Below are 24881 nucleotides of genomic sequence, written 5' to 3'. Positions count from 1 at the left end.
CTCAGCTAAGCGCTCGAGGATATCGGTCATGCGGTTAATGGCCGTAGCCACTTGGTCACCCTCTTCGTTTCTAGGGTTTTGATTTGGTCCAATCGTAGATCCCTCACCTCTCTCGGGAGTGCGAGGTTGCCGAAACCCACGCCCACACCCCCGTCCACGCCCTCGCCGATCCATTTTACAAGGTTTTAAACGCACAATAAAAGTGAAAAGTATAAGCGCATGAATTGAAAAACATGTACACATTGCAAGAGCACTTTAAATCACGACATAGATATTTGCATAAGCCAGGAGTCATGTCACATGTCAATGTGCATACAACTAGCTAACAGTATTATCAAATACAGATTATGGGCAACTAAGGGCCGCAAATACAAGAGTACATACAGGCAAAATACAAAAGACCTCACGGCATGCGTTACCCCTACTATCATAGGCGGAATCAAAAGGAGAAAAACCATAAGCCTAGTTAGGGCAAAACTAAAAGAATTTCACGATACCAAATCACATCATTTGAGTAATTGAAAATTGTAAATTCCATTCAAAAGCCTAAGCTATTTTCTAAATTCTTAGGCTCCTCACTAGATTCAAGGTGAAAGTTCTTATACAAGTTAGGATAATAAATCAAACTAAACGAAATGCAAAAGATGTCTCATTTTCAAGTCCAAAATGGAGCCCAAAATTGTTCAAATGGTTCAACTTTTCCTTCGGAAAGTTTGGCAAGCAAAATAATAGAGGAATCAAGGTTCCTAACCCTTAAACTCACCAAATGGTTATTTAATTTTTCTAATCTGGACTCACCGCCAACCTAACTTGAAAAGTAAAGTCTTATAGTATTTTGTGAGCAAAATGGTGCTACAACCTCAAACACCAAGATCACACTGCACGTAATACACAATCAAATCCCACAGTCCGGCATCCTAAACTTCTAAGCCTAGGACACTCTACAAAAATCTAAAGCCTAAGCTTCGATACCAACTGTGACGCCCCCACTTCTCCCAAGGGCAAACCCAAGAGTGTCCGCGGGACGCCTGCCCATCTCTCGCCAGGACTCGGTACAATTTCCCTTCAAACTTAAGAATAACCGATTGATACTAAAAGTTGAAGGTATAAAGGAAAGTCAATTCCTTAATAATCGTTCAAGTCTTACATCATAAGTTACCAAAATATCTTACATTACTAAAATATACAGTTTCCAAAAATTGTCTAAACGAATACATTCAAAATTCTAATCAAAAGGGCCATCAAATCGACCTCTCCACAATTCCTTCCATTTCAGCTCCTGTTAAAGAAAACAAATCTAACGGGGTGAGGGAATACTCGTGAGGCCAAGAAAACATGCAACACGCGTAGTCCAAATAACAATAGCACTTACACAAGAATGAGAGCTATAATATTCAGGTGATTCACAATTTATACTAAGATACCCTTGAGTAGGATATAGGAGCTCTTATGAGCTAATTTCTATTTGTTTTGTCAAAGTTCAATCTAATACTTCCTTGTGATGACATTCCATCAGCCGATTAGGTAATCAAGTCCGTAGAATTTCACTTTTTCAAGTATGGTTCTGAGTCGACATGAGAGGTACCTCCCACCCGAATCGGTGTGGTACATGCTATCGCTCAGGGAATCGATTACACGTTTATGGTTCTGAGTCGACATGAGAGGTACCTCCCACCCGAAGCGGTGTGGTACATGCTATCGCTCAGTGGTCGATGAGACATCGCTCCAATCGGCTTATACCTTATTTATAGTTTTGAGTCGACATGAGAGGTATTTCCTACCCGAATCGGTGTGGTACATGCTATCGCTCCGAGAACTAGTTATAGCACTGAGACGGTATGAGAGGTACCTCCTACCCAGATTGGTGTGGTACTGTGAGAACCCTGAAAATGCATATAGACAAATATCATTTCATATTTCATTTGCATTTCTTAACCTGCAATAAATTATAGTTTTATCCTTCTTTGTTTCACAAAAAGTGCGTAAAAATAATTTTTATGTGCAAACTGACCCGCTTGTATCAAATTATTATTTCCTTTGACCTTATTATACTAAATCAGTAAATTTCGAGTTAGACTAACTCTATTTCTTGAGAATAAATAATTGGAAATTCTGATAACTAATTTAATCGCTAAATAATGTTAGGAATTACTAGGAACCTTAATACTAAAATGTAATCGATAAATTTTCGATAAAAATGGTTTAAGTATACTAGGTATACGTAGGACGTAAAAGTTTCGATAATCGAAATCCTTGTGGGATTAGTACATTATTAGGAGTTTAAATCACTCTTAGGGATAATTCGTGAGATTATGCTAGAATCAAGGGCTTAAGTGGTCATTAGAAGGAAAAGTGAAAAGTCTAAAATACCCTTCACAATCCCACAAAATCACCATGCAATCCCAACGCATTCCGGACAACATCATTACCACCTCTCCATTCGGCCAACCCGCACCTTCACCAACCCCACACTCAATCACCTCATGCACTCAACCTCCCTCTCAAAAACCGCGAGCCATTCCCTCTCTCTCCACCCTTCTCATTCTTGCATCTCAAACCACCACCGCACTCCACCTTCACCTCGTGTGTATTGATTGAGAAGAGAGAGTGAGCTGCATCCGAGAGCAAGGGAGGAGAAAACCGCGAGCTGCAGAAATTTTTCTGATCTGTCCGCGAGCTGAGGTAATTTCTGAGCTGGATTAAACTAGTTAGAGGTTGATTGAGTTAATTAGGAGCATGCATGTAGAGTTATTCGATCGAATGCTGAAATCAGAAGCTTGAGAAAACCTGTTTTGGTGAATAGAAACTTCCGTGGGCTGGAAATTTGATAATATAGCTATCAGTCCATTAATTTGAAGTAAGCTGAGTCTGTGCTGGTGATTATTTATCTAACCACTAGCTAAAGTAGTCGGTTATGGATTGCATGTTGATTTTAAAACCATCGAATGATGTTTTTTTTTTTGGTTAAAAGAAAGAGAAAAGAACCTGAAGTGCGCAAATTTGGTTCGGCCGAGAGTTAAATCGAAAAATGCAGATTCTAATTTGTTTATTTATAACCATCTGAGCACAAAAATGGAATTAGCTACGTGAAAACATGATGATTAAGACCATGCATGTCGATTTATGCATCCGGATAATGAATCTGAAGCATGAGGAAAACCTGTCTTGGGAAGAAAAATGACTCGGCCAAAAGTTGATAAAGAAATGTTGGAGTAAACCTACTTTCTTGTGATAATCCGGAGCTGTAATTATGTTTAGCTAATTAAAGCTTGGATGATTAATATGGTTAGGGCCTTGCATGTGGATTTTAAGCATTCGGATAAGTGATTTAGAAGAAGAAATTCTGATGCGCTTGAGAAATCAGAATTTCTGAGAATTAATTTGATAATGCAGCTTTATTTTTGTTTCCCTGTGACAATCTGAGCTTAATTATGTGTTTAACCAATCAAAAACAAGAAGATTAAGCCATCTAGGAACATGCAGGTTGATTTTAGGCAGCCGGATGAGGGGTTTACGAAAGAAAATTCTGATGAACGCAAGTCATTAAGACTGCCGAGGGCTTGACTTGAATAATGCAGCTTCATTTGGTATAATTTTGTTGTTTTGAGCTTATAACCATGATTAACTAGTTAATAACAAGATAAGTAAGCTCTGCATGTAGTTAATTAATTGGTTTAAACCAGAAAAATTAAATGAAACAGAAATCTGATGCATGCAGGATCATCCGAGGATAGCTGGAAAATTTCTGGAATTTTGGGGAATTTCTGGAATTTTCCTTGGAGTATAATGGTTTTGAAATGCATGAAAAATGTGTACTTCAAGCCGTGTAAGTTGTTTAGCTACAAAACACTGGATATTTTGGAAGATTTAAACAAAAATGTTGAAGTGTAGACCTGGAAAATTTTCAAGCAAGTTGATAGAGGTAGTAAAGGAATTTTTCAGATTTCTTGTGGCGAATTTTAGTTCTAAAAATGCTGTTTCGAGCTGTAAAATATCTTATGTTCATTGATTTCACTTTAAACTATATTAAGAGGGTCTTGCATGTGCATTTTGGAGTGACAATTTGATTTTATTATGACTGTAATATTGTGATGAAGTTATCGGTACTGGAATGGATAACTTTGGAATATAACTATTGTGAAATGTTTAATCTGCATTGGTGTACGTGTAATGAGATTATTGGAGGCGATCTTGAGTATGAGGTTGTCGCAAATTTGGTCCTTGGTTTTAAACACCTGTTAGTCAATTTAAACATTTGAAATGTTAGCTTTATTGCTATAAGAACTAATTGTTGGATGCTAAGGGCTAATGATTGATGAAATCCTTGGCCATTTGAATGATTTTATATAAGCGTTAAAGTGTGATGAAATTAACTGCTAGAATTGCTTGGAGGCCTTATATTTATTTTGATTAAGTTGAAATGTGATATGGGTTTGCCAAAACCAAGTACTAATGATTGACGAAGCCTTGGTCATTCATTTTATTATTGATCAGAAATGAATTTATTGAAACCTAGGGCTAATGATTGACGAAACCCTAGTGATTTGCTATTGAAAAGTGATTTTTATTTGTTGGCAAATCTAGGTTATAATGTGACTTCGAAATAGAATCGAACCTGTGAAAGTCGATTCGACCCTGTGAACTCGAGCAATTTTGATCAAGCTAATCAAAAATATTTTTACGCTAGTATTAATTGATAAACTTCAGTAATTAGTAGTTTGCCCTAAATTTTTGCCAACCGACAACTTTCCTTTAGCTTAAACTAGCCTTGATAGTTATAGAAAATAACTTTTCTAGCTTTTAAAACCCTAAGTCTTGTTTCATTTCCTTTTCGTTCTTTAAGACCAGTCCCTTGCTAGTTTTCTAGAGGAAATTTCCAAAACACGAGATTTTAGCGATTTTAACTAAACATGCAGAAAACTTGTTCGGCCAGAAACATTATTTCATGTAAAATTTGTTCTAGTAACACTTTTACAAGAAAAGTAATATTAAAGAAACGTTACAAAGTATTTTACTAGTTTTAATACTACATGATTTGTTGACTTATTCCAAGCAAATAAACTAGCTATACTACGAATAATTTTCCTACGTAATCCTAGAACTAGTATAGCCAACTTATAGTTTTAAAATTTGGTATTTTAGGATTTAGCGAGGACGCAGATTTTGATTCCCAACTTGATTAGTAACTTCACTCTTGGTGAGTGTCCCTGCTTGTTCTATTCCTACTTGGTTAAAGTGCTTTCTTGACTTGAAATGTGATACTTGCAAAACTAGTTTTTGATCCATCGAAGTGAGCAGTGTGTACTTTATCGCATTAGCAGTTCGAGTGGTGACTTGCCTGAAACATTTTTTTTCATGAATTTGAATGTAGTTGCGTTGTTGGGTGAATCCCTCGACTCCTGAATCCAACTACAGTAACGTCGTTGGGTGAATCCCTCGACTCGTGAATCCTCGAATCTAAATGTAGTTGCGTCGTTGGGTGAATCCCTCGACTCCTGAATCCAACTGCAGTAACGTCGTTGAGTGAATCCCTCGACCAATTCCTGAGGGTATACTCACGTATACTGCTCCCAATTTCTAAGGGTATATCTCGAGTATACTGCTTCCTTAGTTGGCGTTCGGGCCCGGGACAGGGGTAAGAATGGTGACGGGTTAGGAGTAAAAATGAGAGGATCTACATGGACTATAAGTCGTAAGAGTTGACGGAAGGTCAACTACGATGAATGGTGATCAAGCGAGGAAAATGGCTCCTGAGAGCCCCTGTATCCTACTTTGTGCTGTTATCCACTTTCCTACTTGTTTACCCTAGTCAATATTGATTCTTGCTATTGTTTATTTAGATGCATGTTTTGGGGCACCACTGAGTTTTAGCTCACCCCACGTTTATTTGTTTTCCTTAACAGGTTCTGGAAATTGAAAGGTTTGAGACTTACTCATGTTTTCCTTTTGGGGTATACTTGAATACTATGACTACTTTTGTGGGCTGTAATGCGTTAATTTGGATAATGTGCTTTTTATTTTGGATTGCCACTTGAAGCTGGAAAATGCGTAAAACTTAATTTGGATGTTTGGCTTGATTGTTGTATTTTGTTGTATGAATTTTTACTTAGTTGGGACGGTACGATTCTATTCCGCAGTTCATAACGTGTGGGATTTTTTTTTTTTGGAACCGTCGATTGGCTACATTAAATTACTACTATCTCGGAAGTTAATGTGGTTCTAGTGACGGCCTTCTTCGGGAGAATTGTTTTGTAATAGATTAGGTTATTTTTCGAAAGGATTTGGGTTAGAATGCTTGCGTGAGTCCTGGCGAGAGTTGGGCAGGCGGCCCGCCAACCCTTTGGTTCGCCTTAGGGGGAAGTGGAGTCGCCACAGGTACATGCTATCCGCTCAGAGCTCATGAGTTAAACATATTCATGTACAATTACCAATTATTGTTCATGGTTCTGAGTCGACATGAGAGGTACCTCCCACCCGAATTGGGGTGGTACATACTATCGCTCAGGGAATCGAGTATAGCACTGAGCCGGAATGAGAGGTACCTCCCACCCGAATCGGTGTGGTACATGCTTCCCCTCAGAGCTTACGAGTTAAACATGTCTATGAACAGTTACCGATCGTGTGTATCCATGTAACAAGTATTGCATAATTAAAGGAAAGAGATAACGAGGGTGTCCTCACGTATATACACATAAGTCGAGGAGGCTCACTCCACTCGACATCACAACACAAATATGGTTGGCAATAACAACACTTCACTTAATTCCTATAACAATTCATTTCACACAATTCGAATATCAATTCACATAGCACATTTTAACTGTAGCATTCCCCAAATGAGAACGAGCGCGATAAAATACACACTCGTCTCAACAAGTTTACGTATCATGTATAACACTTGTACAATTCACATTTCAATTACATAAGTATTTAACATGCACTTGACACTCACCAGGTAAACAAGAAGAAACGGCATTCGAAGTTCAAGCGTCCACCATGGGATCCTCTTGAAATTCCTCTTGTGTGCGCCTGAGCACATAATAGTGAAGTATCACTCATATATCCCAATTATCAAGGAAGATTGTACACTAGTACAATCTAAGGAAATTTCATGAAAATGAACCTCAATTACTCGTAAATCGAGGTTTAAATGGAGTTTCTTAAAGTACACGGTAATCGAGTTTTCATTTTGGGAAATCAAGTATAAAACGTTCAAGAAATATTAAAGGAATAAGGAGTACTTGAAAAACTCCATTTTCTTAGAATTTGGAAAATTTCCGTTTTGATACGAGTCTTTGAAAAATCGTATCTCACTCTACACAAGTCCAAAATTGGAAAACTTAGTACCGTTGAAAATCTCTTAGAAAGTACTAAAAGTTCTTAGAAGACACTTTTCCATGATTCTAAATGGAAGATATTCAAAAATGGGCTCAAAGTTACTGTTTCAGAGTACTTAAGGTTGTGTTGGGGTTGGTTTTTCGCTAATTTTGGAAATTTGGAAAAATTCACACGTTGCGAGCTAGCCTCTGAAATCTGTAACTCAATTAGAGTTGCAAGTAAGGTTTTTAACAGAAAAAGCGGATCAAGAATCGGAGTTTCGAGCACCGAGATACGGTAGCTCAAAGTTAGGGAAAAATTCAAAACTGGGGAACAAATTTCCAGATTTGAGCTTCCAACTTTGGGACTTTAGTTAGGCATCGAAATGGACTTGGATTGGTACAAAATTTGGCAGTATAATACTCCTATATAAAGTGTATCCCTCTATCAAATTTCATGGAAAAATACCTTCGGAAAGGTAGTCACTCAAACAACCAAAATTTCGAAAATCCTAAGACAAAACTGCCTTGAGTCCTTTTGTTTTCCATTCCAAACATTTGGTCAAGGAAAAATTCCTCAAACATGGCTCATTAGTGTAGGCAAAGCCTAAGGAACATTCATGGCACATTTCATAAGTGTTTAGCACCAAAATATTCAGTTAGCAAGTCTACACCAAGCCTTGCATCAAATCTGTCCAAAAGTTAGGGTTTTCAAGAGCAGGGCAGGTTGCGTATTTTGATCATAAATCACATAAATTAACTCAGAATTGGGCATGGTTTATGGCGTTGGAAAATAAATTTATAGAGATAAAATTTCACAGAAGAAATCATTTTGAAATTCGGCACACAACTAGCTCGAATTCGAGCCACAAGTTGCAGCCTCGGCATTTTGTTCCAGGAAAACAGAGAAACAGAACAGCCGACTTTAAAAGGTTGGTTCGGCTCACATACATGGAATCAGAATGTGTATTTTATACCGTTGGAAAGGTGGGAATGTCTAGTTTCAAATTCCATTGACGGCACTCAATTTTGACATCGGAGCACAGAGTTATAGATGAAACAAGAAAGCTGGTTTGAGCATTACGGGAACAGTTTCCAGGTCTGCTACCTTCACGAAATTAATTCATTTGCCCAACCAAACCTCAATATTTTTCAATGAAATTTTGTACACCATCTATAAAACATATAAACATCATATAACAGCCATTAAATCCCCAAAATTCTGCAGAAATAGGTACGTTCAAAGCAGGGGCAGAATCGGAACTTTTTACTCCATGCACTCCTTGAAGTTTCTACTAATAATACACCATTAATCTACCATTTTGAGCACTAAACCAACATTAAATCCATCATCAATCATCACATCAGCCATCAAGACAAGGGTGGGAGTTCATAGAGCCCACCTTCCAAATTTTCCAACAATAACAACCACCCATATGAATACAAGAGCTTAAAGGTGTTAATCAACCTCCATAAACCAAGATTAGAGTGTTGGATCATTACCTACTTTGGTTAATGAACTAGGCAGGATTTTCGGTCCTTAGAAGCTCCAAGAAATCCGTGGAAAGCTCCTTGTTTTTGTAGCTAGATGAACTTCCCAAGTGTTGAGCTAAGTGTAGTTAAATTTTGGTTGAATTTGGTGAAGGTTTGAGCAAGATTTGGAGATGAAATTTGCAAAACTTGGAGTTGTTTTGTTGCAGCTGATGGTTCAGCCAAATGAGAGGGAAAGAGGCGTGTGATATGCTGAAATAAAGCTTCTAAAGTAAGCTTAAATGTGTGGCTACAATTCGCCGAAAGTTAACTCTCTCTCGCGCGTGTACGCGCACATTTTGGGCTCGATTCCTTTCGAGTTTATTTCACTAGTGTACTGAACCTCTAATGTACTTATATTCATATAAATATTATTCACTCTTAATTGTCCTAAAATAATGGTCTAAAGTCCCTCAATTAATCGTGCGCGTGAAAACGCGTATTTTCAATTTAAGCGCGATAAAGTGAAACCTTCAAGAAATTCTTGTAACGATCGTACCACTGACTATCACTTGAGTACTTAAACCTAAAATTACCTATTTTAGGACCATTGTACAAGTCTCCAATTTTCCAAACTTATTGTACTCTCAATCGATTAAAATTTTCCAAACGCGATTTCACTTTTTCACTAAACAAGCTTTTAAGAAAATAATTTTTTTTGAAACGAGATACTTTAAAAATATAACGAAGCTATAATACCATGTACTTAAGTCTAATAAGGCTAGAAAATATTATTCGTGGCAAAAATCCAAATAAATAATTAATTTAGCCAAAAATAGGGATTTAAAAATAATAATTTTTTTTCGAGTCCTCACAATTGAGTCCTTACTCCTTTCGACAAGAGCGCTTACTTCTATGACACCATCGCCGGTACCGGCTGCTCCTCCTCACCATGCCCTGGATATGCCATTTAACATTTGTACAGCAAACACGTTTTACATAAAATATCAAACTCCAGCTTTTTTAACTATTTCTTTTCAAATTATCTCTCTAATTATAGGCACCAAACACGCGCGCAATGCGCGAGCACTCTCCCTAATATTTTCAAATACAATCATGTTCCAATCCCGTAACTTTGCCTTCGTAGCCTTTAGGTTCCTAAAAAATTTAACCATCTGAACTCCCTTAATTGGTCAATCCCATGCGTTTTTAACTACTACCAAAAAATTAGGATGCTTCCTCCAAATATTCAAAAATCGAAAAGAGGGCCTCCTAGAATTCATAGTTCCACGTTTAATCAACAAAGGCGCCTGGTCAGAACGCCCACACGACAAATGAGAAACTTTTGTAACTTCAGAAAAATCCATCCACTCCGCATTTGCAAGTATTCGATCCAACCATTGCCACATTATCCCATTAGTCCAAGTATAAGCCAGACCATCAAAATCCACCTCAGCCAAATTAAATTAAAATAGGCTCATTAAATTCATCCAAGATCCTAATGTTCGCTGGAGCCCACCAAGACCTTTCTTTTGCCTTGGATATTACGTTAAAATCACTTGCTACAATCCTTAGGGATGAGATTTGAGCAGCAACCTCTTCCATAGCCATCCATAAACTCCTTCTCCTAACTTGAGTACATCTTGCATAGATAGCAGAAAAGCAAAAGAAATATCCCAACGAAGACAAGACCGACATAGACACCATTTGGTCTACCAATTCTTGAAAAAAAATATTAAACTCATCACACCAGAAAATCCATATTTTTCCTTCAATACAAGACCGACAGCTATCAAAGTGAAGCATGGCATGAATGGCATCAATCAAATCCACATTGGACATGGATTTAATCAAGACCAGCAAGCGAATATGGTTTTGAGAAAATACGTGTCGTAAATATCGCGGTGTATCATGACGTGAAACATAATGAATATTCCAGATCAAGAATTATACGGACTTATCATTAACAGAGCAAAGAGACTTAGTTTGAGTGAAATGCCAACCACTTCTTCTGATAACTTTGAGGATGCCCAATCTTCTTATCTAGATTATTTAAGAGTATGCTGTCCTTAGAGTCTATCAATGCAGATGATGGACAAGAAGAATCCAGAAGCAAGGCCCTTCGAAGCCGATACTCTAGCTTCCCATGAAAATCCTCAAGTTCTTGAATAGATGTTCTAGCCATAGTTCTCAAGTGTTCTGCTGATTTCCTCCTCACTGTAGCTACTATTCTACTGCCTCCATGTCCCTCTAGTGACAAGAAATGCCCCCTCGTCACTTTAGCCATCACTTTCCTCCCCACCTCCACCTCTTCCTCTTCATTCTATACCACAGCAAAAGTGTTGCCAGTGGTTGATTAGACACTTATTCAATACTTTCTAGACAAATCTATTATTATTGTTTCTGTACATTATTTGTTTATTACTTAATTTCAACAGTATAATAATAATAATAATATCTTTTCTATTGGATATGTTGAACTCCAATTGAATAAACATGACTTGATTAAACAAAATCATCTCATAGATTTTACTCCAAATTTCTCTAAATTTCAAAAAATTTCCTTTTTTCCTTTGATTTAGTTAAACAATTTAGTGTTAATTATACCTCTCAATTCCTCAAAAAAAATTAAATCATTTATAATTGGATATACTAACTCCAGTTGAATGCAGATTGCATGATTTAAAAAAATATTTTATATATTTTACTCCACATTTATCTGCATTTCAGATTTTTTTTTCCTTCTCTTATTTAAATTTAGTCAAATATTTACGACCAATTCCACTCCAAACCCCTTTGTATTTAGATTTCTCTATATTTCATATTTTTTTTCCTTTTCTCATTTATGAAATAATTAATTTAAAAGATCCCTTCATTTTTAATGTTCTCTACACACATTCATCACTACTATTTTTATCCATTATTTATCTATTTCTTCATTTCAATAGCATAACAATGATAATATTTCTTTTATACTATATCATCATCTTTAGTTTTTCATTTTTTCCCTCTATTTTATTTCTCCCTCGTGTGCTTTTTTCCTCAATAATTTCTATTAACAAGCATACTATAGCGGACAATTGCATAATAAATATTTTTCCATTAATAATATTTCGATAAAACATTATTTTTTTTATTACCATAAAACACATGTCAAAAAAAAAAAAAAAAAGCACCGTCGCCAAATCACGGGTAACCCTGCGCGAAGAGCAGGGCAAAGCCACCTAGTAGATAGAAATTGTTGAGTCAGCAATTGTTTTCTGTGAGAGCGGTTGCCTGTAGCCATAAAAAATCCTCCCCGGATTGCATAGAAGTTCACAGCATTTCAACGTCTCCATAGGCAACCGGAGAAGTCCATTAATCATTGAGAAGGATGATGGTGAAGGAATCAAAATAATACCAACTGGGGTTGGTCCAAGTGGTAAGCAGCTTGGTTCCGCTTAAGCAGGTCTCGGGTTCGAAACCTGACGTATGCAGCTACCCTTGTTGGGAGACTCACCCACCACAGCCAGGTGTGCGACCCGGGTCGACCAACGGATTAGTCAGGGCAAATCCCTGGATACCGTGGCAGGCAACCAAAAAAAAAAAAAAGAAGGAATCAAAATAATAAAGGGTGAATTATACTTTATCCCCCTATAATTAAATATTTTGTACGCCAGAATCTTTTGTACGCTAGGAATACTTATCCCCAAATTGCAATTAACCAAATAAACAAATTGTACCACAGGAATCCTTTGCACGCCACTGTTTGTGTGTTGGTACGTGTTTGATGTGTGCGTCTATGCACGAGACTTATCATTGTTGAAACTTAAAACTCGTCTTTATCCCTATAACTTGGTCTTTGTTTGGATTGGTTTGATTGGAAAAGTCACATACTACAGATTAAATACACATACCAGAAATTAATTTCTCTCCATTGTTTGTGTTTCCTGGTGTAAACTTAATATGCTTCCTCTTTCTCTCCATTGTTTGTGTTTCCTGGTGTAAACTTAATATGCTTCCTCATTTTCTTTATCTGGTGAGAAATTAATTATAAAATTGCCAGGATATAACAATTTATTTTTTTATTTTTATTATTATTATTTTTTTGTCGACACAGGGGTGTCCGGAACTATTGGGCTCGACTAATCCCCTACGACTGTGAGTGTCCCATCCCAAGATTCACAGCGCGTTAGCTCTCCGGGGATCGAACCAGTGACCTGCCCCCTTGTGAGGGGACTACGAAACCAGTCAATCTGCCCGGGGATATAACAATTTATTTGATCCAAACATATTTGTCTTGTTCAGTATGACTAAGTTGTCCATTTTGTTGGCTAAAAAAAAGGTTGTCCATTTAGTTTACGAGCCGACAAGCCAGGTATCAAAAGCTAAGACTTAAAAGGTTTTTCTGATGCAGCCAACCACATGTACTGAAGATTTTTTTTTTTTGGAGGACACGTGTACTGAAGATTGATGCCAAAACTAGTCAAAAATGGGCGATGCTGAATACTAAAAGGGTTAATCACATTTTATCCCCTTAAAGAATACCTCATTTCTCAGTTTACCCCCTAACGTTTAATTTTGCTCACTTAATCCCCTTTAGGACAAAATTGCTCTTGCATTATTTTGACTTTTCATTTACCTTGTTTTCCTTTCTTTTATTTCTTTTTCTCTTTCTTCTTTATTTAATTCTTACTCTTTCCCACAAAAATCTTCACCTTAATGATTGAAATTCAAAAAGAGGAATTGCAGAGATCTATCTTCTCCTTAAATGATTAAAAAAATATTCAAATCACTTTCCTAAAATACAATTTTTTTAGCCTTTCAATTCTTTTAATTTTGGATTTTCCTCTTTCCTTTCTAGTTTCTCATTTTATTCTCAAGAAAATATCATAAGATGAAATTGTTTTCCTTTCTTTTATTTCTTTTTCTCTTTCTTCTCTCTTTCATCCTTCCCAATAGAAATTCCATTTCAACGAAAATTTTTGTTTTGAGTTTGTAATTGCATATTTCTGGGTGAAGGTTTAAAAGTCATCAAAAACTAATTTTGATTTTTTGTATGATGTCACGTGCCACAAATTTCAATTGATGATTATTAATCAGGTCACAATTTCATTTTAAGATATTTTCTTGGGAATAAAATGAGAAACTAGAAAGGAAAGAGGAAAACCCAAAATTAAAAGAATTGAAAGGCTAAAAAAAATGTATTTTAGGAAAGTGATTTGAATATTTTTTTTTAATCATTTAAGGAGAAGATAGATCTCTGCAATTCTTCTTTTTTAATTTCAATCATTAAGGTGAAGATTTTTGTGGGAACGAGAAAATGAAATAAAAGAAAGGAAAACAAGGTAAATGAAAATTCAAAATAATGCAAGGGTAATTTTGTCCTAAAGGGGGTTAAGTGAGCAAAATTAAAGGTTAGGGGGTAAACTGAGAAATAGGGTATTCTTTAAGGGGATAAAATGTGATTAACCCATACTAAAACAGCTATAAGTACAAACTTTCTCAACAGGAACGTAAGAGTTGCCCGCTTTTATGATTTCCTGTGATCTAGATTTGTAAAATGCCAAAAAGTCAATTCTGGCTTTGGAAAAGAGTACAAACTTTCTCAACCACCCACGAGACGATAAAATCAGACGCAAGTCATTTTTTATAAAGAATCTAATAATGAATATGTATGCATTTGACCCAAATTTATCTAATGTTTTCTTCTTAACATGATTGCACATTTATCTATAAAGGTACGATACGATCGATGGACTCGGATTAAATCTAAACAGTATTACAACCAAACTTTCCGGGTAAACACTAAGGTCTAGTCAAATAAACTCATAACTAAATAGAGATGATACAAGACGTCTAATTTTTGGAGTTCAACCTTGATTGTTATAAAATTAAACCAAGGCCTCATTGGCAAATGACAATGAGTTTGTTTGGATAGGAATTTATTTGAATGATTTATTTGATTGTAGCATTTTTTATGATGTGATGTATGTGAGATAAAAAGATGATTGAGAAGATAAAAAGGCGATTGAAATTTGTGAAGTAAATTATTTTATCTGAAATCATCTCAATCCAAAAAAATCCATTAATATTTACTTGCATACGAAGTTTTTAATGAAGATATTTGACCCCATAACGGCATAACCTCATCTTCCTTCCTTCAAAAAAAAAAAAAAAAAAAAAACCATCTTCCTCTGTAAACGTCATATCATGTGCAGATATTAATTTTTTTTTATGACTTTACACACCGTACAATTTTAGGCAGCTGGAGTTCTATCCAACACAATAATATTGAGATTGAAAAGCGGTTACGTAACATACTTTTTCACTTTTTTGAATTTTTTTGGAAAACGGAAATCGTTGCGTTCCCCTCAACTGTGGTCCTATAAATGGTCCTCCTCATCGTCTTTATACTTCACACCGCCCCAATTTGTTTCCTTCTTTCCCCTCCTCCTTTGTTTCTGTAGCGAAACAATGGCAAAGAGTTTAGCCATAGCATCCCTCCAAATTCTGAGCCTGCTTTTACTAGCAAGCTTGGGACAATCAAAGAAAGTGTTCACAAATTTGACGGTTTACGACCATGAATTTCGAAGTGGAGATGGCCAGAGCATTTTCCCAGTTGCAGGTCTTCCCAACGCAACCTGGGGCTTTAACCAATTTGGAACTGTTTTTGTCGTTGATAATACCTTGACCCAAAGCGTTTCGTTCAAATCCGCACTAGTTGGTCGTTCGCAAGGCATTGCTGCAGTAGCATCCCTTGATAACACCAACGTAGAGCTTGTGATAACTTTTCTGTTCACTAATGGAAAGTACAGTGGTAGCACTGTGGAAATGAAAGGAATTTTCATACAGTCTATGGGTGTCAATGAACTTGCAATTTTAGGGGGAACCAAACAATTCCGGTATGCAACAGGGTATGCTACCTTTGAGGTGGTCAGCCAAGTAGGAGATCATCTTATTCTAAAGGTGAATCTCTACATTAGACAGGACATACCTGATGACTACCCTGGTATTGCTCTTCATTAATAAATGATATATTTACATATGTCAGCTTCCTCTGGAGACCAGTCACCCAATAGGAGATTATACCCTGTTGCGTTCACGCAATGAAATGCTATTCATTGCCTCTGGAGACTTGAATAGAATGATGGTGAAGGAATCAAATTAAAAAAGGATGAATTATACTTTATCCTCCTATAATTAAATATTTTTTCCAATAATTCTCTTCTTATTTCAAAAGTTATAGCATTAATTGCGATATGTTCCCCTCAATTATGATCTATTTGCATTTAGCATCTTAAACTATCGAATTTAGTACTTTATTACCTTGCACTATTCATTTTTTTTTTCCCAAATAGAGAAAGGATGGAATTTAAGAAATGGAGAGGAAGAAGAAAAATTTGAATCCAAAACTTTTATTCTTGTAGTCTCAACCTTAGTCAATAGACCAAGATTCCCTCTGCCTCAGGACACTCTATTCAAGTTAGTTACGAATAAATAAAATTTCTTACCATTTATTAAAACAAGAACATAAGCAGCTCAAATCTGCATTTGTTGTGAAATTCTCTTTTTCGTTGACTGGAACTAAAGCCTTTTTATTCAAAAATAGCCATAAAAAGTTTGTTGAGTATAAATGAATTGGTAAAATGTACTATAAGTCAATAGTGTAAGGTCTTGAATGCTGCAATCGATACTTATGGTTCAAACTGCTACCAGCATTAGTTTAGAAGTGCAAATTGCAATTAACCAAATAAACAAATTGTACCACAGGAATCATTTGTACGCCACTGTTTGTGTGTTTGGCACGTGTGATGTGTGCATTTATGCACGAGACTTGTCATTGTTAAAACTTAAAACTCGTCTTTATCCCTATAACTTGGTCTTTGTTTGGGTTGGTTTGGTTGGAAAAGTCACATACTAGAGATTAAATAAGCATACCAGAAATTAATTTCTCTCCATTGTTTGTGTTTCCTGGTGTATGCTTAATATGCTTCCTCATTTTTTTATCTGGCGAGAAATTAATCGTAAAATTGCCAGGATATAACAATTTATTTGATCCAAACATATTTGTCTTGTTCAATATGACTAAGTTGTCCATTTTGTTGCCTAAAAAAAAAAGTTGTCCATTTAGTTTACGAGCTGAGAAGCCAAGTAACAAAAGCTAAGACAATATAAATGACATTTTAGGCAATGCTTAAGCTTTTTCTGATGCAGCCAAGTACATGTACTGAAGATTGATGCCAAAACTTTTCAAAAATGGACGATGCTGAATACTAAAACAGCAATAACGTACAAACTTTCTCAACTACCCGCAAGACCATCAAATAGACGCAAGCAATTTTTTAGAAGGGATAATTTGAGAAACCTCCCTGAGGTTTCTAACAGTTTCATTGAGCTTTCATGAGGTTTTCAATATTATACTTACTTCCCTTGATGATAGACAATGACTATAATAGCTTTCATAATTTTTCCAAAGACAAGCCATTGCTAAAAAAGATAACAAAAGAAAAGGGAAAACAATTCTTCTTGACCAGGCCAGATATTATGACCAGACTGTTGCAACCATGGCCATTAAATTATAATCTTTTATCACTCAAAAAAGGAAGAATTTTAGTAATTGAGGGGCTTGGCCGTTTGAGTAGGGAAAAGGTAAGAATTGTAAGTTTTATAATTGACGATTTGGTAAGCAATGTATGAAAGAAACCTATAGAGAGGTAAAGATTATGAAAGTAAGAATTATGACAGTGGATTTTGGCATCTAAAATGAAGAGTTTGTTCATAAGAAAAGAAGTGATAAGAGTTTGAAAATTTGGGTGGATGTAGGAAATCATGGGATAGAAAATATTAGGACATTGGTTAAGTAATAAAACTCATAATTTTGTAGTATAGAAGTGTATTCTTGACTTTTAAAAAATTTTAATGATTATTCATATTTTGAAAATTAGATGAGGACAATTTTGGGCATTCATATACTTTTTCGATCTTAAATCATCAAGGTGAAACCCAAATCTAAGTTTTAGAAAAGGTATATGTAATTTTCAAAATGTGAAGGGAATTGTCCGAAATTGCCCTGAGGTTTCTGAAATTATCCCTTTTTATAAAGAATCTAATAATGAATATGGACGCATTTAACATTCGTACCGTTTATTTTCTTCTTAACATGATTACACATTATCTATAAAGGTATGATCGCGTTTATTTTCTTCTTAACATGATTACACATTATCTATAAAGGTATGATTGGTACACTCGGATTAAATCTAAACAACGTTACGACTAAAATTTCTAGATAAACATTAGGAAAAATGGTTAATTTAGTCCCTAAACTTTTTTATATTGTCAATTTGATCCCTACTTAATTTTTTTGGCCAATTTAATTCCTATACTTACTTATCGGTTCCAATTGAGGAACGTCGCGGCGGCGCCACCTTGTAATTTCAATCAAGTTTCTAATTGAACACTTAAGCAGGGGTATTTCCAGGATGTTAAGGATTAATTTGGTTGTGGTACGTTCAGAACTTGCGTTCATATCCAAAAGACCCGAGAATTTACTGTGCACAAAGATTTCCTAGTTCGAGTCAATTATGGGCAGCTTGTGGTTAAAGATTTGAAAGACTTTAATTATTTTTATTAGTAGTAGTACTGGATTATTAAATATGAGATATTATCTCTTGTAGTTTCTTTCTTTTATTTACGAAATATGTTTTATTGGCTAAGTAGTAGATACGAAGTAGGAAACTGGAAGAAGGCCGGATTCCCATTTGATTAATACCTCGGCCAGGGAACAATTTTTTAAAAAAACCATGACTCTTTGCTGTGAAACCGCAGCCGCTTGGCTTTTTTTTCTTCTTGGTTTTTTTTCTTTTGTCAAACGGTAGTACGCATGACTTCAATGAATTTGATGCGCGGCTAATTTACCTTTCTAGTCAAGGGATGATAAAGGATTTTGTTCATATACATCTGTGAGATCTAATTATTTTTATTAATTTCTTTATTCGTTAGTATTCATTCTGATTTAATTTCTTATGATTGTTTTGTTGTTTGGATATCAAGGGCCTAATATTTAATTCAACTTAACAAACTAATGTCAGTTAAGATAGTTAAATCCGTAATTGTTTAATTGTCTTAAATGATTAGTTTCATGTTAGAGAGATATATGATTTAATTTAAATAAACCCTGATTGTATGTTTATTAATTAGAACGGGGTTTTTCTAATTTCTAATGCAATCAAGAAATTAAATTCTATGGGTTTACTGAGAGTTATTTCTTGATTAGGGAAGTAGTTAACGGGCGTACCTTAACTATAGAGACAATAAGGAAAAGATGGTTGCCATCGCTTGTTTGGTAATTATAACATGTTTATTAATGAATAGATAAAATAATTATTGCATCGATAAACAGTTGCATGAACCACTTTCAAATTTATATCCTTGTCTAGAAATTCATTATACCTGATTTAAAATTAATTTATTTATGTTTAGGTATTTTTATTTCTGTTGAGTAGTTATTTTAATTTTAATTTTTTTCAAAACCACTTTTTAGTTCTTATTGGAAAGAAGCGAATTTTTTCCGGTCTTTGTGGAGACGACTATACTCACTACTATATGCAAATTTTTATTTTTTTAGTAGATTTTTATTATTACATAGGCTTGACACTTGTCATCCAATGTTTTAAATTAGTAGGTTCCTCTTCTAGTAGTCAAGGGGGCGATCGTGTGTGGGGAGGATTCTTATGCACCTAAAATTCTTGAAATTTACATGAAAGTAGACTAGCTAGTTAAGCTTGAATTGAGCTTGGAATGAATAACAATGAAGCTGAGAGCTAACATGATTTCAAGCTTGCTAAGGAAAAGCAAGCCAAAAAAAAAATATTTACAATATTTGGCTCTGATTAGGCTCCTTTATAACCCTGAGACCTACACAACAAAGCCCAGCCATTTCCCAGAAGCCCTACAAAGAGAACCTCTATCACCAGAGCTTTTACATTAATAGCTAAAAAGCATCAGAAACATTAACTGTTCTGTAGTTTGCAGATAAAGCCTGGGTACAACTGGAGATCATGTATTCCCTATTGTAAGTGCAGCAAATGCGGGAAATGTTAAATATCTAAAATAACTACACAAAAACGACATTGATTTCTGTTGTGTTTGATGTCTTCTGATAAGGGATGTGAATGGTTGGGAAAATAGCGCAAGCCGAGCCGGAAATATTCTCCATAAATAAGCATGTGTGGAATCATCAAACTTTTTCATTGTTCTCGCTTTACAGCAACAACAACTATTAATTATTTATACCCGGTGGAAGAAAATACTATGTGTGACAGTAGATAGACTCAAAAACCAACTTCCTCCTCCAGCGCAAATCTTGGAAAAATACTTCTCTTTTACAGCATCTAGCTTCAACTGATAAGAAAAAGATCTACAACCTAACTTCTTGTTAAAAATTAAAAGAAGAAGATGGGTGTTAGTAGGTTCTTCTTCTAGTAGTCAAGGGGGCGATCATGTGTGGGAGGATTCTTATGCACCTAAACTTGGGACCTTTCCCATCGCCTTGGTAGTGAATAGCACCATGGCGAATTTTACAAATCCTTCAAGCAGGATAACCTATTCAGTATCTATGCATATGAATGCACGTAGAACCAGAAAGTGTTGTATTTGCAATAAGATTTACATTCTGTAGCAAAATTTCAATCACCAGCTCACTAATATTAAATAACAAAAGTTATCGAACACATTTAATACTTATGCATATCATCAACATAAGACACATGTAAAATAAGGATGAGTAGAACCAATAACTCCTATAATGTTATCAGCGGCCTACAGGTCATTTCCAGGCTTATTGAGTCCATGAACACAAAATTCAGTCTCCATACACTCCATAAATTTTATATGGCAATAACAATACAATATTAATGAACAGTAAAATACAAAGGCATTTGCAGCAAAAATCAACTCCCATATTTCTCTCGATACTCAAAGCACCAAAAATTCTTACACCTGCTACAATTTCCACAGTCACAAATGATTCGTATACTTCCAACTGATTTTACCCTTTTTTTTTTTCCTTCTTCGAAAAGTCAAGATAACTTCTATTACTGGTGATTAACCAAATTTCAAGCAAAAATTTAACAACTAAATAAATAAAAACAAAAAGATCGGAACACCCAAAACAAATAAAAACCTCCATTTTTCAGCTTTATTTTCTCAACAACCAGACACCCTCATCACAAAATAAATAAATTAATAAATGAAAACAGCAATACACATTTCAACGTATGGAAAAGTTTTTAAAACCACTAAATGACTGAAAAGAAACACCCCAAATGAACCAGAGTCCAACACTTGATAGCACATTCTCACTCATCCAAAAAAAAAAGTTGCAAATTTCTACTTTATTTCTGCCCAAAACTCCAATAACATAGTCCTGTATATCAAAAAAATCATATTAGAGCCAACAAATAATGGGCCAAAAAAAGAAAGAAATGACACCCAAACTAATGAAGCGCTAAACTTGATAACAAATTCTGAATCATGCAAAAGACCCACACGTAATTTCCACATTTCTGCTCTCTTACAGTCCAAAATACCACAATTATTCATCTATTAAAGAAAAATCATAACAAAGCCTCTGAATATTAGAAAACAAGAAGAACCCAAATCAATTAAAGACCAAAACTTTATTTAAGAACATTATTAGCCTTACCGACGATGCAGGTAGTGTATGTGGCCTTTGTGCTCAGCTGAGTGAGCGAGCGAGCGATGACTGGAACTTACCTTCCTTTTTACATTTATTACACTTAATAAGGGACGAATTGAGAAGGCGTGGAATTCTGTGCGTCAGATCTGCCACGCCTTTTTTGTGCATAGATGAGCAGCAAACAAGGCTGAAAGACAAACTAAAATTAAGTTTGATTCAATGAGAAGTCATTTCGATTTGATTCGACAATTAGCTAATTGTGAACAAGATTTATTTATTTTTTCCTCAAGTAGCACTATTTAATTATCTATAATCTAAGAGAGGGGAGGGAGAGCCCAACGAAGTTATATGAGAGGTTAGAAGGAAAAGACTTGTATAGACGAAAGATGTGCACTTTAATTTACAAAGTTGATAAAGTACGACAACTCATCTTCTAACTTGGGATAAGTAACTTTTAAAGTAATTGCAGCGGGTGGGAGAGCTCCTATCCCTTGTTCCATCCCTGATTATCCCTGCCCCGCACCTCCTGCAGGTGCTCCCGCCCCCGCCCTACTATCATTTTTTGTTGTTTATGTGATTATATATAACACTAATAATAGATTTACTAATCATGTTTCTGAATTTTTTTTAAAAAAATTAACATGAGATTAAAATTAAAAATTATTTTGACCTTGTGAATCCGTTCTCTATAATTCTAAATAATTATCATTACTTTTTTTTATAAACAACATGCCATAACAAAAAAATATATATATAAGGAGGGCTGTGGAAAAATCACATGTTTTCTTATTTTGGAGTATTATGTAATTATCTCTTTCAAATATTTATTAGCATCGAACACTAACGTGTATAAGGACCAAAGAAATGCCTCTAGTATCAAAAGATATGGCCTTATTTCGATAACGAGAACTCCACAGAATTATTATTATTTTAAATTACTTTTTGTTTACCGATAAGTTCCTTTACTTGTGTTGACATATCTTCTTGCTTTCATTTTTATCATAAGATCATTTCTTTCACTTAGGTTTAGAGCTGGCAAAAAAGCCCATAATTCAACAACTCGTTATCCATTAATTTTAAAGGATGGGTTGGGTCAATTGAGTTATGATTTTGTTGGGTTGGATAAGAAAAATCCAACTTATTCATCAAATGGGTTAGATTTTTTATTTGAGCACCCAATACTCAACTTAATTAAAAGTATTCAAAACAATAAATATAAAATTCAATACACATATGTCCAACCACTTGCATTTGGACATGGGTTAATAATTCATTGACCAATTTGTATTCAAAATTCTCATATATATGTTTTCAATCAATTTTTTTAATTTTTATTTAGAAGAAAAAAGAAACTTGAAATAAAAAATCATGCTTATTTTACTTTTACAACAATAGTTAAACTTGCTTAACTTCTATAATAATTTATTATGCCTTTTAAGAGTATGTTGTTTTCCTCCCCTTTTTTTTTGTGGTTGTTCTCAAGTTACTACTTACTTCTGTTTGTTAATATTTCGTGTACATAGAATAGAGTTTTAAATTTGTTCTAATTGCATTCTTTTACTTTTCTCTAACTTGTTTTATTTCATAGTTAATAATTCCTCATCAATATTATAATATAACAAATCATATCTCTTACTCACATTTTCAAGCATAATATAATCCAGCATTCAATAATTTAAATACATAGAATATTACAACTTACAATAAAGCAGATATGAACAGTTAACCTGTTAATAAGTTGTGACAAAAATAAGTTTCAATCAATTAGTAGTATTAAAAAGTATAAATTAAACAAATTTTTTTAGCTAATCTATTTAAATGTACAATTTATTATCTAAAATTCACGATACAAGCAATATAAAATATTATTCTATTTATAATGTGTTTCTAAGGAGTTTAAGAAGTGAGTGTGTGTGAAAGTGTGTTAGTGTGTGAAAATACATTTATGTATGTGAAAATGTGTTTATGTGTGTAAAAAAAATCTTTTTGTGTGTTAAAAGAGATAAAAGTCTATCCGGTTCATCCGAATTAAAGATTTGTTCGGATCCCATTAGTTTGTAGACACACGCATCCCATTATACCATGCTTTTCATTTTTCTCTTTCTTTATTATCTCCATGACCTCCAGTAACCCTACCATCCTCGTTCCTATTTTCTTTTCATTTGAACCTTCTCCTGCAATCTTTATCGTCATTCACTCTTCTATCTACTCGCCACCGCTACCATCATTAAGCTCTAATGCCTGAAATTAGATTTACAAGCTCCTATTTAATTCACTACGATTTGAGCAAAATACCAGGAAGAATTGACGTCTCTTTTTCTAGGCTACAATTCCAATTTAATCAACAAGCAATTAAGTATCAAACCTTCTAATCTTCTATTACATATGTTTCTTAGGCTTTGTTGAAAAAAACACAATGGTAAATGCAATAGGAATCTGACATTGATGTTCGGGTTGCATTTGGACTATTTGATTAGGATGATTTTGGATGATTTTATTGTGCTACCATGTCAGATTTTTTATGATAGCTCTTCTACGATTGGTGATGGTGCCAGAGGAGGAATAGTTGGCTTCAATTGTGTTTTAATTCTGAGGTATTGGCGGATTAATGGAGGAACTTGTTAACTTGCTGCCATGATTAGAGGTGAGGTAGTGGGGAGCTTGGTGTGGACAAATGGAGTTACGGAAGAGAGGCAGATAAGGTGCAAGGAGGCAAAAAAGTAATGGGATAGGTTGAATCAGAAAACTTAAGCGATGAAGAGGAAGTGGGACTTTGATTGTGCAGCCGTGCAGGGAAGAGAAGAAACTTTTTCTCTCTTTTTTTTTTTAATTTCTGTCTTTTTGCATCACAAGGTGCACACGTGGCAACCGATTAGTGGCATCCGAACAATAGCCTTCTTCCGATGATCCGGATCAACTTTTAGTTCGTGTTAAAATGTATGTGAGAAAGTTTATATATAAAAATGTAGTAACTAATATGTTGGGTTATATTTGCGTCATGAGTTTAATATGATCACTATGATCCAACCCAAAATCAACCTAATCCAAAGTTGGATGGTTTGGATATAAATCATTTAAATGAAAACTCAATATCAACCCATCCAAAACCCGTCTAATCCGCCCAATTGTTAGGTATCACTACAACAAAAATGGCTTTTCCTGACATGTTTATAAGGACACTTTCTAATTTGTGTCATTATAGTAATCCTATCATGACACTTATTATTAATTCAATAATATATACTATAAATTCTTTTTATTTTATCTAATATAAACATAATAATGTACCTTTAGACTATCTAACGTGACACTTGAGAAAATGTGAGAAAAAAAAGTGACGAAAATTTTAAAATTCAAGGCAAAAAAAGTGGCGGACTCTCGTCTAATTGTCTTTTACCGTGAGAAGCAAAACA

At 34.9% G+C, this 24881-nt stretch overlaps 1 protein-coding gene and 1 long non-coding RNA gene across 2 annotated transcripts; one reads left to right on the top strand and one right to left on the bottom strand.

The window, feature by feature from the left end:
• Positions 1-6738: 6738 nt before the first annotated feature.
• LOC140006284 (uncharacterized) lies at positions 6739-9031 on the bottom strand. Its single transcript, XR_011813926.1, has 2 exons — positions 8820-9031; positions 6739-7029 (listed from the first exon to the last, which is right to left on the bottom strand). It is a non-coding gene; the product is annotated as an uncharacterized lncRNA (long non-coding RNA).
• Positions 9032-15242: 6211 nt separating this feature from the next.
• LOC113687371 (dirigent protein 2-like) lies at positions 15243-15794 on the top strand. Its single transcript, XM_027204992.1, has one exon. It carries the CDS (start codon positions 15243-15245, stop codon positions 15792-15794), a length of 552 nt encoding a protein of 183 aa, XP_027060793.1.
• Positions 15795-24881: the final 9087 nt, after the last annotated feature.

This window comes from Coffea arabica, chromosome 5e, assembly GCF_036785885.1.
Source record: "Coffea arabica cultivar ET-39 chromosome 5e, Coffea Arabica ET-39 HiFi, whole genome shotgun sequence".
NCBI classification, from domain to species: domain Eukaryota; kingdom Viridiplantae; phylum Streptophyta; class Magnoliopsida; order Gentianales; family Rubiaceae; genus Coffea; species Coffea arabica.
The sequence above is the reverse complement of the archived record's forward strand: the minus strand, read 5'-3'. Positions and strand labels throughout refer to the sequence as shown.

Coding starts and splice junctions, on each gene's coding strand:
- LOC113687371 (XM_027204992.1), top strand. CDS start 15,243: ATGGCAAAGAGTTTAGCCATAGCATCCCTCCAAATTCTGAGCCTGCTT.